This window comes from Mercenaria mercenaria, chromosome 11 (genome assembly GCF_021730395.1).
Source record: "Mercenaria mercenaria strain notata chromosome 11, MADL_Memer_1, whole genome shotgun sequence".
NCBI classification, from domain to species: Eukaryota; Metazoa; Mollusca; class Bivalvia; order Venerida; family Veneridae; genus Mercenaria; species Mercenaria mercenaria.
Genome location: NC_069371.1, coordinates 65,000,797 through 65,017,406, shown reverse-complemented (window position 1 = coordinate 65,017,406; position 16,610 = coordinate 65,000,797). Strand labels below are relative to the sequence as shown.

At 34.6% G+C, this 16,610-nt stretch overlaps 1 protein-coding gene across 3 annotated transcripts in view; it reads right to left on the bottom strand.

Moving 5' to 3' along the window:
- Positions 1 to 1,047: 1,047 nt before the first annotated feature.
- LOC123531217 (vacuolar protein sorting-associated protein 41 homolog) overlaps positions 1,048 to 16,610 on the bottom strand; it is a 37,304-nt gene continuing 21,741 nt past the window's right edge. For all 3 annotated transcript variants that reach the window (XM_045312010.2, XM_045312008.2, XM_045312011.2), the window contains 11 exons: positions 15,243 to 15,370; positions 14,492 to 14,539; positions 14,172 to 14,310; positions 10,154 to 10,204; positions 9,551 to 9,743; positions 6,679 to 6,819; positions 5,825 to 5,961; positions 4,745 to 4,844; positions 4,092 to 4,136; positions 3,440 to 3,516; positions 1,048 to 2,935 (listed from right to left, as the gene is read on the bottom strand). In XM_045312010.2, the coding sequence (XP_045167945.2) occupies positions 2,870 to 2,935; positions 3,440 to 3,516; positions 4,092 to 4,136; positions 4,745 to 4,844; positions 5,825 to 5,961; positions 6,679 to 6,819; positions 9,551 to 9,743; positions 10,154 to 10,204; positions 14,172 to 14,310; positions 14,492 to 14,539; positions 15,243 to 15,370 (1,125 nt within the window). In that variant the 3' untranslated portion in view covers positions 1,048 to 2,869. The remainder of the gene's footprint in view (positions 2,936 to 3,439; positions 3,517 to 4,091; positions 4,137 to 4,744; positions 4,845 to 5,824; positions 5,962 to 6,678; positions 6,820 to 9,550; positions 9,744 to 10,153; positions 10,205 to 14,171; positions 14,311 to 14,491; positions 14,540 to 15,242; positions 15,371 to 16,610) is intronic.

The following is a 16,610-nucleotide window of genomic DNA, read 5'->3' as shown; positions in this document are numbered from 1 at the left end:
TTAACTAGCTTATTTCTTTGATTTTTGACCATTAAAACAGGAAGTGAAACTTTAGTTTTTTGCCCTACAAGTCAATGACCCAGATTCGAACTTGACCTATAGATCATCAGGATTAACATTCTGACTAAGTTTCATGAAGATACATCATAAGTGTGGCCTCTAGAGTGTTAACAAACTTTTCCTTTGATTTGACCCCGTGACCTAGTTTTAGACCCCACATGACCCAGATTCAAACTTGACCTAAAGATCATCGAGATTAACATTCTGACCAGTTTCATGAAGATACAGTCATAAATGTGGCCTCTAGAGTGTTAACAAGCTTTTCCTTTGATTTGACCTAGTGACCTAGTTTTTTTTCCCACCTGACCCAGATTTGAAAGTGACCTGTAGATCATCAAGATTAACATTCTGACCAAGTTTCATTAAGATACGGTCATAAATGTGGCCTCTTCAGTGTTAACTAGCTTTTCGTTTGATTTGACCTGGTGACCTAGTTTTTACCCTCCATGACCCAGATTCAAACTGGACCTTGAGATCATCAAGATTAACATTCTGACCAGGTTTTATAAAGATACAGTCATAAATGTGGCCTCTACAGTGTTAACAAGCTTTTCCTTTGACTTGACCTGGTGACCTAGGTTTTAATCCAGGATGACCCAATATCGAACTTGTCCAAGATTTTACTGAGGGTAACATTCTGACCAAGTTTCATTAAGATTGGGCCAAAATTGTGACCTCTAGAGTGTTAACAAGCTTTTCCTTTGATCTGACCTGGTGACCTAGTTTTTATCATCCCAGATGACCCAATATCGAACTCGTCCAAGCTTTTATTGAGGGTAACATTCTGACCAAGTTTCATTAAGATTGGGCCAAAATTCTGACCTCTAGAGTGTTAACAGTTAAATTGTTGACGACGATGGATGAGAGACAGACACAGGGCGATCACAAAAGCTCACCTTTGAGCACCTTGTGCACAGGTGAGCTAAAAATACACCTTACTTTAAGAATGACTTTGTTCCTATTTGGAGTGAGTCAAAAACAACGTACTTGCAACTTAGTACTTTTTATTAAGTAAATAATTATATATTAATAATTTAACAAGTTTACATCTGACTACTGACTGATTCAGCAAATCTGTAACCAAGGTTTTTTCGTAATTTCTTATTTTACAGATACTAACTGGAGCTGCTTTTGAGAAAAGCGTATGTCTCCCACAACTGCCTAATCATCTAGATTGACATTTCTTCTCCATTATGTGTCTCAGTCAACCATGCACCAAGACCTGTATCACTGGCATCAGTATTTTCGGTAATTCAAGGGCCATAATTCCTATGTTCCTAAGCCGATTTGATTAGTTATTAGAACTTGGCCGATGACTCATTTTGTTTAAGTTTTGTGAAGATCGGATGGAAATGTTCGACTTAGAATGCGGACAAGATTTGTGACAGATGGACACACACAGACAGGAGTAAATCAATATATCTCCAACCACAGTGGTGTGGGAGACATAATTACTTATTGGTCTGCAAGGGTGGTAGTGTAAGCTTCTCGAATTTTGAAGATACTGTAACAGCTCCTCTCCGTAGTACATCTCTATACATGTGTCCCACAGGGTGAATGGTAGTGTATTCTGAGGCCAGATCAAGGTGTCCCCGACAGAACTATCAACCTAGGAAATGGGGGTATTCCTATCTACAGTGAAACTCAAGGCAATGTAACATTTCAACCACTCTTACTAGATTTATAATGTAATGGAGTACATTACATCCTTATCAATTGAAGTGTAACTTTCATTGGAAAAAACCCCACCATTTACAAGACAATTTTTGGCCCATGAAAATTTCTCTTTTTCTTTTTCAAAGTTAAAAAGAATTACATTTAAGTATTGCTTGATGTTTTAAAACTTTTCAAATGTATAAATTTATGTCTCAAAATATGGAAGAATACCACACTTAAATAATTATAATGATGAATTCAAATGTAATCAGAATATTTATAAAATTTATAAAGTCTTTCAGAGAGAACGTTTTGTAAATTTTTGTTGGGTCTAATGTCACACCGACACATCTGGGTACAGGTCATGTGGCGACTTTCCGGCTTCTGATGATGGAGGAAGACCCTACCATCCTTTCAGAAAAAGAATTAATGGATAACCCTTGTTACGGAATTGGTGAAACAAACATTAAGGAATAAATTATTGCAACAAACTTCAATTTTTTTTTAAGTTCGCCAACAACAATATCATCAGCTAATACACAGTAAAATAAAAGTCTGTTCAACACTTTTTGTTTTACAGCTGAAGTATACATGTATATCAATTTATATATTAACTGATATAAAATAATTACGGAATTTACCTAACCTCGAGAAATAAAAGATTCCGAAGTAATTTTTTTTTAAATATTAGTAAAGTTCAATGCAGAAGTATCCTTTCTTGGCTGTTTTTAAATGTTAGGAGTATAACTTCTTTCTAAACATTTTGTTCTTAACATGGGTATCTAGCAAAAATATTTTTGTCAGCAAGTCTATACCAAAAGCTACTTTCAAAAAAATTTGAAAGGATTTCATTTTACCCTTCAAAAAGTTGAATTAACACATCTCTGAAACACGTTAGATATACCTTGCAGAAACTTATTCAAAAGCTAAATTACTGTATTTCAGTTACTTCATGTCTTTGTCTGTACTCTTTCTTTACAGTCACTGAGAGTGTTAAAAAATTGTTAATATACTGAGAATAATAGAAGTATAATTAATATAACAGTTAACGATTGCACATTTCACTTCAGGAGCACTATCACATTTATCATTACCGTATGGTGTAGGTTATAAAACAGAATGGTATGGTGTAGCTTTATACATTATAGAGAGTTTATTTTCTAATCATAGTACTTCTTCCTGGGCCTCTTCTCTGTGTTGTACATATGGGACAAGTTTCCTGAAATTCAGACAAAAAATGAATAAACAATCTAATCTGGCACAACATACATGCATACTTCCCATAACTTAATCAATATTCTGGACAATAATCTTCATAGTAAAAGGGCCATCATATATTTATATTTAGTCTGATACATTTTTGCAACAGTATTTCAGATTTAAAATAGAAGTCTGCTAACCTAACCAGTGTTTCAGGGTTCAGTACTAATACTAACTGTGTTCTCCACTGGTAGGGGACAACTTCCTAACATGAATCAGATGTTAAAGACAAATAACTGTTAACAGTAGTATTTTCAATTCAGTTGCTCCGGAGGACACCCACTTTCCTAGAGATCAAACCTGATGTTCTCTACCTACTGAGCAAAGTGGCTGACCGGACACAATTTCACGTGCAAACCATGAAAAAATATTGTTAAAGCATCAGCTTGGCTTTGTTATCTTCACCAACTTATAAATACTATTTATGGTACACGTTTTTGAAGAAATTATATACATGTATTACCGTTGTGCTGTTGAGGCAAAGCTCATGGGCAGCGTGGCTACAAAAGAACACAATGACATCACTTGCATGGCGGGTTTCTGAAATAGAATAATTAGACATTACCAGTTCAGACAATGCAGAATAAATCTTCAATTCGTAAACAAACCCTGCTATGGATTAGCTGGATCATACAGTAGACAGAAAGCCTCAAATAAAGAATACATACTGAAGTGTATGTTTGTGTGCATGTGTTCAGGTTCTTCTCAGCGTCTTATTAAAAAGACATAGACCACAATATACCCCTCCTCCTTCGAAGGGGGGCATAAGTGGGCCTAAAAATCAGTCATTTAAACAATGGTGTCTACTTGTAGCAGTAAGCACAATGCACAACTTTATAGTGCTACCTTGCTGAAACATCATGCCGTAGCCAAGTAACGTGATACTATATCCAGTCACAGTATACTGTCACCAGACTGACCAGTCCTTGAACTATCCTCATAATGCCGAGAGCCAAGGGAAAAAGCTACTGACCTGTTTTTTTTCATGTATTTGGTTTTATGATGCCAGGGAGTGAACAAACGACCTTCAAAACTGGAAGCGGGCCCTCTTAATACTAGGCTACTGAGGTGGTTACGTATACAATCTGTTGTCAAATAACAACAGCATTACTCACCTGTGACTAAAATCCTTTCATGACATACCGTGCATACATGACTAGCTGAAGAAAAAAACAAAGTTTATTTAAAGGATAACTCATAAATTCTCATGCATAATACATGAATTTATAAAAGAAAATACAATATATTACAAAGTCAATGGCAATGTACATAACTTGTCAATCCAATTATTTTTAAAAGGATACGTCGTCAGCTTTAAGTCAAAATTTTTGAAATCAATAAACATTGGTTGTAAAGCTATACTTTACATATTTCTCATGAGATATTAATTTGAATGATATTGGACTTGATGCTTTTTATATCAAAGTTGACCAAAAAAAATCAATTTAAATCAATGTTTATATAGAGGGATGCTGCTTTAAGACCTAAATATCTAAAACAAAAGGAAACATCAAAACAACCTTGAGTTTCTTGTATCATTGTATAGAAACTGCTAATTTTTGAATAACTTCATTACTAATGACCAAGGCAGTATTCAAATCAAATTTCATTGAAACTCAGATAACTATAAAAAGAAAACTACTATCTACTTCAAATATTTCCCTAAGTAACAAACTTAGTCTCTCCAAAAAAAAAAAACATGTACCACATGCAAACACGTTGACTACTTGCAAAATCATCGGAACAAAATAATACCAGAGTCACTTACTGTCTACTGATATGGCTTTTTTCTGCGTCTTTACTAATCTATTCATGAGACCAAAGCTATCGGCTACCAAAATTTTCTTGCAACCCTCTCTCAGAGATATCTAAAAAAGTAAAAAAATGAATGAAATCTCCGCATTCTAAACACTCTGAAAGGTACTGAATAAATACAGTAGACCAAATCAAGCATTCATAGCGTTGATCTTATGGCTATGGTTACAGTCAGACAACCCAGGGGTTGTGGGTTGGAGCCCAACTAGGGGCACGACCACGCCTTCTCATATTTATAGCACCAGTATTGGTTTTTCCAGGAAGCTGACTAGAGAGTGGTTCAAATAAGCCTGAAGCTTTCATCATTACTGATCTAAATTTAACTGGAGTGGCATAAACTAAACTAAACATTAAATTTTGTTTCTGAAGTTGGACACAACATTTCAAGAAAACAAGAAAAACAATTCTTTATATTTGCCATTTTAACTTGAGATCCATGGATTAATTTCTCCCAAGAAAGAACGCTTCTTGCTGAAACCACAAAATTTTATGCACATAAAATTAAATGATTTTTCGCAGTAATGTTTGTTTACCCTTTAGCCTGCTAAATTTCTAAAATGGAATGGTCCATCATTCAATTTGGGCAGCACCACTTATTATTCTAAGGGGTGTTCACTGAAAATTTACTGCCCAGACAGTGAACAGTGCAGACCATGATCAGCCTGCATGGATGTGCAGGCTGATCTTGGTCTGCACTGGTCGCAAAGGCAGAATCACTTGCCACTAGCAGGCTAAGAGATTCATAACTGATATTCACCAGTGGCACTGCTTGCAAATATTAGTGAAATTAAGCAATCACAAATAAAACCTAACCTACAGTATCATATATCTAGCTATCCCATTTTCACTTTGCAGACACCACATTAAATTAAAGGCAGTGGCTAGTGGTCTGGTAATCGGACCTCTGAAGCTCAATTACCATATACAATAGTAATACTGTACTAGTATATCAATCTGCGTTTAGATGTCTGGTTACCGAAACCCTAGCAACTTCCTTAACTTAAACCATTGTCAATGTAAAATATTTCCTAACCTGCAGATTGTAGTCCTGTAAAATTTTCACCAAGGAGTCTCTGAGTTCTGGAATCTCCATACCTGTCCTAATTCTCTTGATCAAAATGATTGGATCAACGTGAGTTCCAATGTTGTTCAACAAACCAGTGATAAAATCTGAGAGAAAACATGGTAAACAGGTAAAGAAGATGTTAACTTAAATGATGAAACATTTTGTATTTCTGCATGAAGTAGGAAATCTTGACTGATAAAAACTCATCTTTTCAAATTCAGGTGACTGAAGTTCAACCAAATGCAGATATCCCCTCTTTCACCATGTCTCATTCAAAATTTCATTGGCATTTAAATGAATCATGGCTTCTCATGGTTTATCTACTGCTTATTAACTGCATTAAGAGCAAATTATATTTTTTTCTTTTTTGTTCGGTTTAACATCATCCTGACATAATTATTTTGCAATAAGACAACCATCCAGATTTTGATCATGGAAGCAGACCTCGGCTGACAATCCAGACACCAATTCAGGCACTGACAGGCATCCAGGTAGAACCACGACCTCCCATAAGCCTGCTAGACAACTTCATCACATGATGGAATTCTACACCAAAAGCGAGATTTTGAACCCAAAGTGAGATTTTGAACCCAAAGCGAGATTTTGAACCCAAAAGCGAGATTTTGAACCAAAAGAGAGATTTTGAACCCAAAGCAAGATTTTGAACCCAAAGCAATGAAAGCAAGCAATTTAAATCAGTGGCCTTAACCACTCAGCTATGGAGGCCCCCGTAAGAGTAAATTAATTTGCAGTTGCAACCTTAACAATTCAGTCAAAGAGGCACTTCCACTCTTATTAAAAGATAACATATCTGTACATACTAGGCTTGTCCAATGAATAATGAATAAGGTCCTCCCACAGTTCCTGGTCGTTATGTTCCTTACAGAACTCTATAGCCTGGTCGACATCATGAAGTTCGTCTACTATAATCTGCAGAGCTGTTTTCATGTCACCAGTCCGACCTGTGAAAAGAATGTTCAAACTAGAGATGCTTTTGAGAAAAGCGCATGTCTCCCACAACTGCCCCTATGAAAAATATTAGTTTCTCTAGATGTTTTAGACGAGTGGATCCAATTAGATGGTCTGGATGAGTGGATCCAATCAGTAATTTAAGGGCCATAAATCAAAAGTGCCTGGGCAGATTTGGCTAGTTATCAAACTTGGGTAAGGTCTTATGGCCAAACACATTTTGTTCAAGTTTGGTGAAGATCGGATGAGAAATGTTCGACTTAAGAGTGCGGACATGAGTAAACAGACGGATTTTTTCGGTAATTCAAGGGCCGTAACTCTAAAATGCCTGGACCGATTTGGCTAGTTATCCAACTTGGCTGAGGTCTCATGGTCAAACACATTTTGTTAAAGTTTGGTGAAGATCGGATGAGAAATGTTTGATTAAGAGTGCGGACATGAGTAAAAAGGCCAATTTTTTGATAATTCAAGGGCCGTAACTCCAAAATGCCTGGACCGATTTGGCTAGTTACCAAACCTCGCCGAGGTCTTATGGTCAAACACATTTTGTTTAAGTTTGGTGAAGATTGTATGAGAAATATTCAAATTAGAGTGCGGACAAGAGTAAAAAGACCGATTTTTGGTAACTCAAGGGCCATAACTCCAAGACGCCTGGACCGATTTGGCTAGTTATCGAACTTGGCCGAGGTCTTATGGTCAAACACATTTTGTTCAAGTTTGGTGAAAATCGGATGAGAAATGTTCGACTTAGAGTGCGGACAAGCTTTGTGACAGACACACACACAGACACACACACACACAGACTGGAGTAAATCAATATGTCTCCCACACCACTGTGTGGTGGGAGACATAATTAACTAGACAGGAGTGAGGACTAAATGTGGATACTGCTATTACAAGTGAAGTTTAAACAAACAAAAACATTCATTCAAAAATAATCTTGTTAGAACGCAACATGAAGAAAATCTGTAAGAAAACCCTTTAGAAGCATAGAATGCAACCAGGCAAATTAAATGCATACTCGGTTTGATCGAGTCTGTTCATAATAGGTGCTAAAAAATAAGAGCTGTCCGTAAAACAGCGCGCTCGACTTTTCTCAGTGCTTGACTCTGAATTAGAGCTTTGCCAGTAAAATAAATCGAAGTTAAAAAGGGACATAACTCTGTCAAAATTCAAATCAGAGTTATGGGAATTGTGTCTCCTGACTTTGATAGCAAATAACTACTCTGAGTTTTAAGTTAAAAGCTTTTATAGTAACAGAGATATTTGACTTTGTAAAAAAATTTAACAAAAACTTCTAAGTTAAAAAGGGGCATAATTCTGTCAAAATTCAAATCAGAGTTATGAGGATTGTTTCTCCTGGTGTAGACTTTGATGGTAAATAAGTATTTTAAGTTTCAAGTCAAAAGCTTTGATAGTAACAAAGATATTTGACTATCAAAAACATTAACCAAAAATTCTAAGTTAAAAAGGGGCATAATTCTGTCAAAATTAAAATCAGACTTATGGGGATTGTTTCTTCTGGTGTAGACTTTGATAGTAAATAACTATTTTAAGTTTCAAGTCAACAGCTTTGATAGTAACAGAGATATTTGACTTTATCAAAAACTTTAACCAACGGCGACGCCGACGCCGGGGCAAGTGCAATAGCTCTACTTTTTCTTTGAAAAGTCGAGCTAAAAATGCAACACCTCATGCTCCCTAGCACAGACTTAAGCGGAATTCTGTTACAGAGATACTGAAAGATCATGTCATAATTTTAGTACAGGTAAATATTTGATTCAAACATTTTTCCAAAAAGTCACTGTGACAGATGATAAGCGTAACATTACCATATAACCTTTACACTTTCCACTGTCAGTAATAAGCATTTTTACAAAAAAAGAAGTCAAATAAAACTCGGGACAGTCAGACCAACATGTTAAAATCAAAATGCAATGTAGTGCTCTCAAGTAAGACTGATGTGCCTTAACACAGAATACCACATCAAAACCTTTTTATATATTTACAACATTAGGCAACAAAAATCAGCTCAAATGTAATGAACAAAACAATATTATGACAATTTAGAGTAAGTTTCTCTATGTTTCCGTGGCAACAGTTACTAAACAATAATAATGTTGTGTTTTTTTTTGTTGGATTTAATGTCATTTAGGCACAATTATTGATCATATGGCCATTTTTAAACCTTTCATAGTGGAAAAAAAGACTCCAGGTGCTCCTCTGTGATTCATTTCAGGCATGAGCTGGCACTTAGGTAGAACCACCAACCTACCACATGACAGCCGAATGGCTTCCTCACATGAAAGAATCCCATATTCCAAGCAGAGTTTCGATGACACATTGGTGAGGGGCAAGTGAATCTAAGACACAGACCTTAACCAGTCTGCTACGGAGCCCCACCCCACCAACCCCTGAAAAAAGACCTAAATGATAATAAAAAACTTACATGACAATGGTTCAGTTCAGTTCAGTGACACTGAACAAAGTTCTAAACAATCCAATGTAACAGTGTTATTTCATTACTTTACAAGAAAACCAGTTCGAACTTGAATTCTCGAACCGTAACTCCCTTACATAATAAGAACGCAACATACGGCTTGAATTCTCGAACTTCCTTTCATTAGAAGAATACAAGTTCTGGCTTTAATTTGTGAACTATGAATTCCTTTACCAAGAAGAACATAAGTTCTGGTTTAAATTCAAAAAGCTTTACTTACTTACCTAACAAAAACACAAGTTCTGGCTTGAATTCTCGAACTTTTACTTCATTCAAGGCCATATCGAGATTATATTGCACGCTCCCGCGAAGAAATGGAAGGAGCTTGGGACGGTCATATTCGGCATATAGCTTTACCATCTGTGTAGCGAATGACTTGATTGACTGCTGGTCTTTCATTGCAAGTTTGTCCAAATACTGTAAATATAAGTTAATCATGTTATACAAGAACGTATGTATTACCCATTCATCTTTCTAAATGCTGGCATGGAGTTTATGATACCCAACTTTTTAACCCAAAGCATCAGTTCAGTAAGGCAACCATCACAACTTAAGTCAGCACTTTTGTAATGCTGAATTCCACAATTCCATTATTTCTACTTTCAGATGATTCAATATGATTTCGAAGAGTATTTTAAAATAAAAATTGGTGTCTTGAAAGCATGTATAGGTTCACAAGTGTGCCTTTAGATATGATATTTAACGATTTTTAAGTACTACAGAAATTCATTCACGGTACTTACAGGTGTGCTTTCTCTTTCATTGCCAATGATTACAAATACATATCTAAACAAGACATAAAGAAAATATATTAATTATACACTCACCACATACAAATATTTTGGTCTTTTCTCTAGCTGTCGAACAACTTTGTCAACCTGAAAAACATAACAAAATCATTTTATTTACTATACTGACAGCTTAGTTTACCTGCTATTGTTTCTAATTTGCGTCTTGTATTCCTCAAATGTAGCTAAAAATATAACTCCTTTATCATATAAACATCTGAAATACATATAAAAAATAATTTATTCTAAAGGTCATGTGATTTTGACCTTTGACCTACTTATGCTCAAAATGTTACAGGGTCATCTACTGATCACAGACAATCATCCAATGAAGTTTCATAGCCTTAAATGCAAGCTTTCTCTCAGTCTGGAAACTTATTTCAATCTCAAGGTCACTGTTACCATGACCTTTGACCTCAAAACAAATGGGGTCATCAACTGACAACTATAATCCTATAAAGTTTGGTAGTGATCAACAGGAGAGTTCTGTATTCATTGATTAATTTATTGACTTCACTGGAATAAAGTTTCAGCAAAGACATGACTATTTTACGAGGACACGAATATGTTGATTTAAAATTTCTCACATCAAATTAATAGAATAAAATCATCCATTTGCTCTATAGTCTGCCAATATATTGAGAAAATGTGACTTATGATGGCATTTTTTGTTAATGCTCGGATATGAGTATAATAGTGTTCCTTAGGATCGAACATGAAATTTAAAAGGGCTGTCGCCTTCTATGGTTCCTAATTACAGTACAATGGGGTCAAAGGTCAAATAAGTGCATTTACAAATAAACTATGCCGCTATGCATTCGTTTTATTTTCATATACCATCTAAATTGGTTTAAATATTGTGTCTTAACGCCCTTTAGTATTTTGTAAATAAGACTGACGAAAATATATAAAAAAATGTATATAATATATATAATATTATATAGAATAATATATATCTGGGAAAAGTGGCATACGATGGCAAAATGTGTTTTACTTGACATGTTTGCTAATCTTTATATGCGGATGAACTAGAGAAATATTTTTGGAACTGTCGTATCCAAGGTTTATTCAAGGTTTATCCAATGTAATTTCAAGGTCACAGATATGTCAAGGTCAAAACTGAACTTTAAAAAAATGACTTCTATGTTATTTAAGGTAGCAAAATAGTACGTATATTAATAAAATACTCAACAACTTTAATAACTCCACACTTGTTTTATTCCCTTCATCGTCAAATTTTGACAGACTTGAACGAATGTTTTATTCATATAAATGTATAAAATTCTCATGTAAATATTTAATATCACTTTACTGTCATGTATACAAACAAGTATTTTTAGCTCAATCAGTAGGGCGCAGATCTAATTAAGGATCGCGGGGTCTTGAGTTGGCAGTTACTTGCAGGGAAAAGGCTATTACTTTTAGCGACTCCAGAACACTGATTAGGTTAATTGATCGCCGTTAAATGACTGAAATACTGTTGAAAGTAACATATATAATGTTATATGGAATCCGTCTCCAGCCCCTAAAGAAATGATTTCGAATCTGGTGATGGTTCATTACATGATATATATTTATGTTAATTTGTCCACGCGGTGGTGGTTAAATAGGACCATTTTAGAAGAATAACTGAAATACTGGTCACCACATAGGTGTACACAGTACATATACGGTATTAAACTTAACAGAACAGATCTGTAGGATTTCAACTAGTTAATATATACACTATTCCTTTGATTTGCTGTAATATAGTTCTATTTTTTTTTACTGTCGGTCAGACATTTATCGTCATATTTTATGTATTTGCAATTAAGTAGCACATTTCAAGAACTAGATTTTCTCTCACCGAAGCTCTTAATGCGATATTTGCATCATTTTATTCTGAAAATTCAGCAAGCTATTTCTGTTTCGATTCTTTTTATCTTTGGCTTTGCTTCTACACTCTTACTTCCTGTTCAAAACAAAAGATGAAAACGAATCAGATCGTAACAATTTACAGATCTGACACTTGGTTTCAGACAGGATGTCCTTGATAACATTGTGAAAACAAAGCTTGTGTCTTGACACTGAAACATTTGTCATTCAGACGTTTTACCAATAAAAATATAAAAATAAAGGTATAAAAACATCAGAGGGTTGATTTAGAAACCTTTTATAATAGTAAAATTGAGGCTCATTCAGTGAAATATTGAAGTTATACCCTCCGATATTTTCATGATTACTGACTGATGATGGTTCACCTAATCAAAATGATGAAATATGGTGGTTCGATATAAGAGATATACAATGCGTAAAAATAACTTCCTGCAGGATGAGAAGAGCATGTAGAAAAAACTTGAAATTCAAAACGATGGGTTTATAATAAACAAATAATCCCGATTGAATATGTAAGGCTAAGACGTATAGCTTGCGAAGAGTTATGGGGTTTATTCATTTTTTCATATAAGGGTAAGAAGTTATTTCTATATAAGGGTAGTTCATTCTAGCATTCCGCACTGAATCTAATTGACAATATATTTATTTGTACACGTTTAAGGCTACAATAGCGTAAGCTCACATTTGTTTATTTTATAACATCAGTAGATTCCTTTGTGATACATTGGTAAGTTTGCTCTACTCGGTTCTATCACCAACGAATCACTCGGAAATCTAAAGGTGCTGTAACAGGAAAACAAACATGCTTTGCTCCTATATTCACAGGCATAAAGATCATACTAATAACATTCGATATACTATCAAATTCACTGACAATTATCAAGCCTTTTTGAAGTTATGACATCTATTGAACAAACATAAACAAATAATTACAAAATTGTAGATATTGGAAACACTTGAAGAGCGGTTACCAGTTCTTATAATAGACTAATGTTAATGTGCAAAGAAATATTTTTTACCTGATTCAAAAATATAAGAAGTACCATTTTCATACTAATGGAATGAAAAAAAAAAAAATATTAAACACACAAAAAACATAACATTTGCGGTAATCTAATATTTATATTTAGACTTTGATACATAGGTAGTATTTCTAAACACCCACACATTCATGAAATTGCTACAGCACAAGCGTAAACCACTGGAAAAGTTTTGCTTGACAGCATAGATCATTTTAGATAATGCTAGCGAGAATTTGCACATCTCACAAACAGACATAATCAAACCAAGTTTGCTATTTTTACGTCCTTGAGTTCTATGCTTCCGAGGGAAACTTTAGATCTGTCAACAGTTAGTACAGTCAAAATATGTTTGCTAGAGATCGACGGGACAAGCAAAATGTGTTCGAGATATTAGAAGTACAAGCAAACGTGAAATATACATTATATAGACCTGACACCGAGTTCGAGCCAAAATTAGTAATTGGATAATCCGAATTCGAGCAAACGAAGTTTGACTGTACTAGTCTTTATAAAATATGCGCCGTAGATTTCTTTCTACCTGTACTGTTCATACAGACAATCATACACTCAGGTAACCAACCAGCCTTTGTGGAAATTGTTAGTCTGAAAACGGAAGTTTTAGAAACACGGGAAAGATAACTTCCATAAATGAAAAAAATATCTGAACGTACGAAAAGTTAAGCTTATTCTATAGAAATAACCTTAGTCGTTTTGAATTTTGCCAGTCTCAAATGCAATATATCTATTTGAATAACTTATTTTACTTCTCAGATTCCTAATTATCACCAAAGAATTACAAGTATGTTTTAGAATGCAGCAAAAATGGCGAAAATCTAAAGTTTATAGCAAAAATGCACTTATTGACGTTTGACCTTGTGCTGTGACCTTGCTATGACCCTTAGAAGGCGACAGCCCCCCTGAAAAGTTTCCATTTTTTATAAAGTTAACAATGAATATGGCTGTCGGGCATTAACAAAAAATGCCATCAAAGGCAATTTCTAGGCCTCTTTTTTTTTGGATATATAGGCAGACTACTAAATGGGACTTGATTTAAAATTTCGCACATCAAATTAATAAAATAAATCATACATTTGTTCTAAATGGGACTAAGTTTCTTTGTCTGACATATTCTAATTCAGAAGATTGGAAAGAAAACTTACAGGTATCTTGTCTAAATTATTAAGGAGCATTGTCACAGCTGCGTCTTGATCAAATTCCATCAGCTGAACAATTTTATCACTGACTGACTCAAACAGGTTATGTTTGTGTATCAGTACAAACACATCTCTGTCCTTCAACCTGTAAAACAATTAAAACCGAAGGTTGGCTTAAATAAAAGTTATAGATAAGAATTTTCAAAACAGTTTTTGGAAAATTTCCTGTGCAGTTACACTGACATAGTTTCTTTTCAATGTTAAAGAAGATCATATACTATTTAAATACAAAAGACGTCCACTAACAAAAAGATTTCATATCTTACTTGAGGTATATAGCCAAAGCTTTATCAAATGCCCTCTCATATCCATGCCTGAAATTGAAATATTTAATTCTATTAACATGCGCATATTTGTTTCATCCATAGCATACATAAAATGAAGTACTGTAACATCATTTTCATTTGCGTATTTCGCGCTAGGGCTGATGCGTAAATTTAAGACCGTGCTATTATTTTTTTTTATTTTATTTTTTTCATTTCTAAAATTGAAAATGCGCAAATTAAAGCCCGCGCGAAACAGTCCTTTTTCACGTTTGAGCATAATTTCATGCCAGCAAATTTAAATGATTCTACTGTATAACTACAATCACCTTAACAAATCTTTTACGTTTCCTAAACAGCATAAACTGTACATGCTGTATTCTACTGATTTTTTGTTACTTCAAGAGACTTAAAAGAGTAATGAATTGCTGATTTTATCATGTTCATAAAATCTTACTGCAACTACGAAACGGGCTTCTGGAACACTGAAAGTTATATAAAATCTCTTTTAACCCTTAGACTGCGAAATTTCTGAAATGGACTGGTCCATCATTCAATTTAGACAGTACCATTTATTAATCGAAGGGGTGTTCACTGAAAATTTACTGACTGAATAGAGAACAGTGCAGCCCATGATCAGCCTACACAAAAGTGCAGGCTGATCTTGGTCTGCACTGGCCGTAAAGGCAGAATCACTTGCCGCCAGCAGGCTAAAGTTTAAAATAGGCACTGAGTATATGAAATTGAAGCTTACAATTCAGCTAGTGCATGTAAGAGATCCCTGTTGTTCCTGTCTCTGTCCAGTCTATCTATCACTACTTTGATGATAGCTTGTATATTGTACAATGTACACTGCCATTCTTTGACCAACTGAAGGAACACCTGAAAGATTTAAATGGAAAAAAAAACATGATTATCTTTTTAAAAACTTTTAATGCTTGTCTGGTTTGGTTTCAAATCATATAAATACAATTCAAGTCATCAGACCTGGGCAGGTTTATTGATAGAACCCAATCTCCTTTGTAATGGTCTCTCCTTTCAGTAAAAATCGTGTGTTAACCAGTTCTCCATTGTAGTCAATAAGGAGTTTGAAATACATGATTTTTTGTGATGTATATATGGACAGACTAATGGCAAATTATACGGTACTCTGAGATAGTTCTGAAAGTATATATTGTACTGTACAAACTGTTGTACTGAATTATTTCTGGTTCAATAATTGACCAGCCTATTTCCTCAGTCAATATTATTTTTAAAGCAGGTCAACATAACTACATATTGACCTTAGGCGTAAAAAAAAAAATTGTTTGTTTCCGGTATCACGACCTACCTGTTTTTATGGCCTTGGAGAATATTTTTTTCAACTTTTTAACAAAAAGTTGCAAAACTGCACTTTTTATGCTTTAAACATGGTCAGCGATGTTAGAAATCAACTTACTGATGCTCTACTGGTTTCCCAGTAGTTTCCGGACCCAAGTAGTTTTCCGGACCTTTTATATTTTGTGCTGTACAGACTTTACGCTGTCGTAAAGCATCTGGGTAATGATATCATATCATCTAGACCTTTGTTACCTTTACATAGCAGCAAAAACGTAGCATTACCGAACTAATTTATTATTTGAATATCCCGGTTGTTTTAACTTACTTCGATGTAATGTTTACACAAGAGATTGTCAACTGCAGGGGAATGCCAGTTACAGTGCGCATGCGCAGAAATTGAGGCCCCTTGAAGGTAAACATCAGTCAATTGATGCTTCCATTTACAGACGATACAGTAAAAATATTCCGAAAGTAATAAAATAAAACAATGAAAGTCAGAAAAAATCTACCTATTCACTATACTACGGCATTAAATCATCGACTGAAAATAAGAACCAAAATAGACAGGGATTTACCTATGATACCGTCAATCAATCAAATGTTTAGCAGCAGTGTCCATGCCCGAGTGGTCAGGGCGTTAGACTAGCAATTTTGAGACCGGTCTTTTTCTTTTTTATAAAAAATGTTGTTAATTATATTAAAAGCTCTTAATTTCTTTTTTATAATATTACCAGTCCGCTAAATACATCCCGTCATTTTAGTGTGACGTTGCAAACGTCATTCAAACGTAATTAGACGTAAC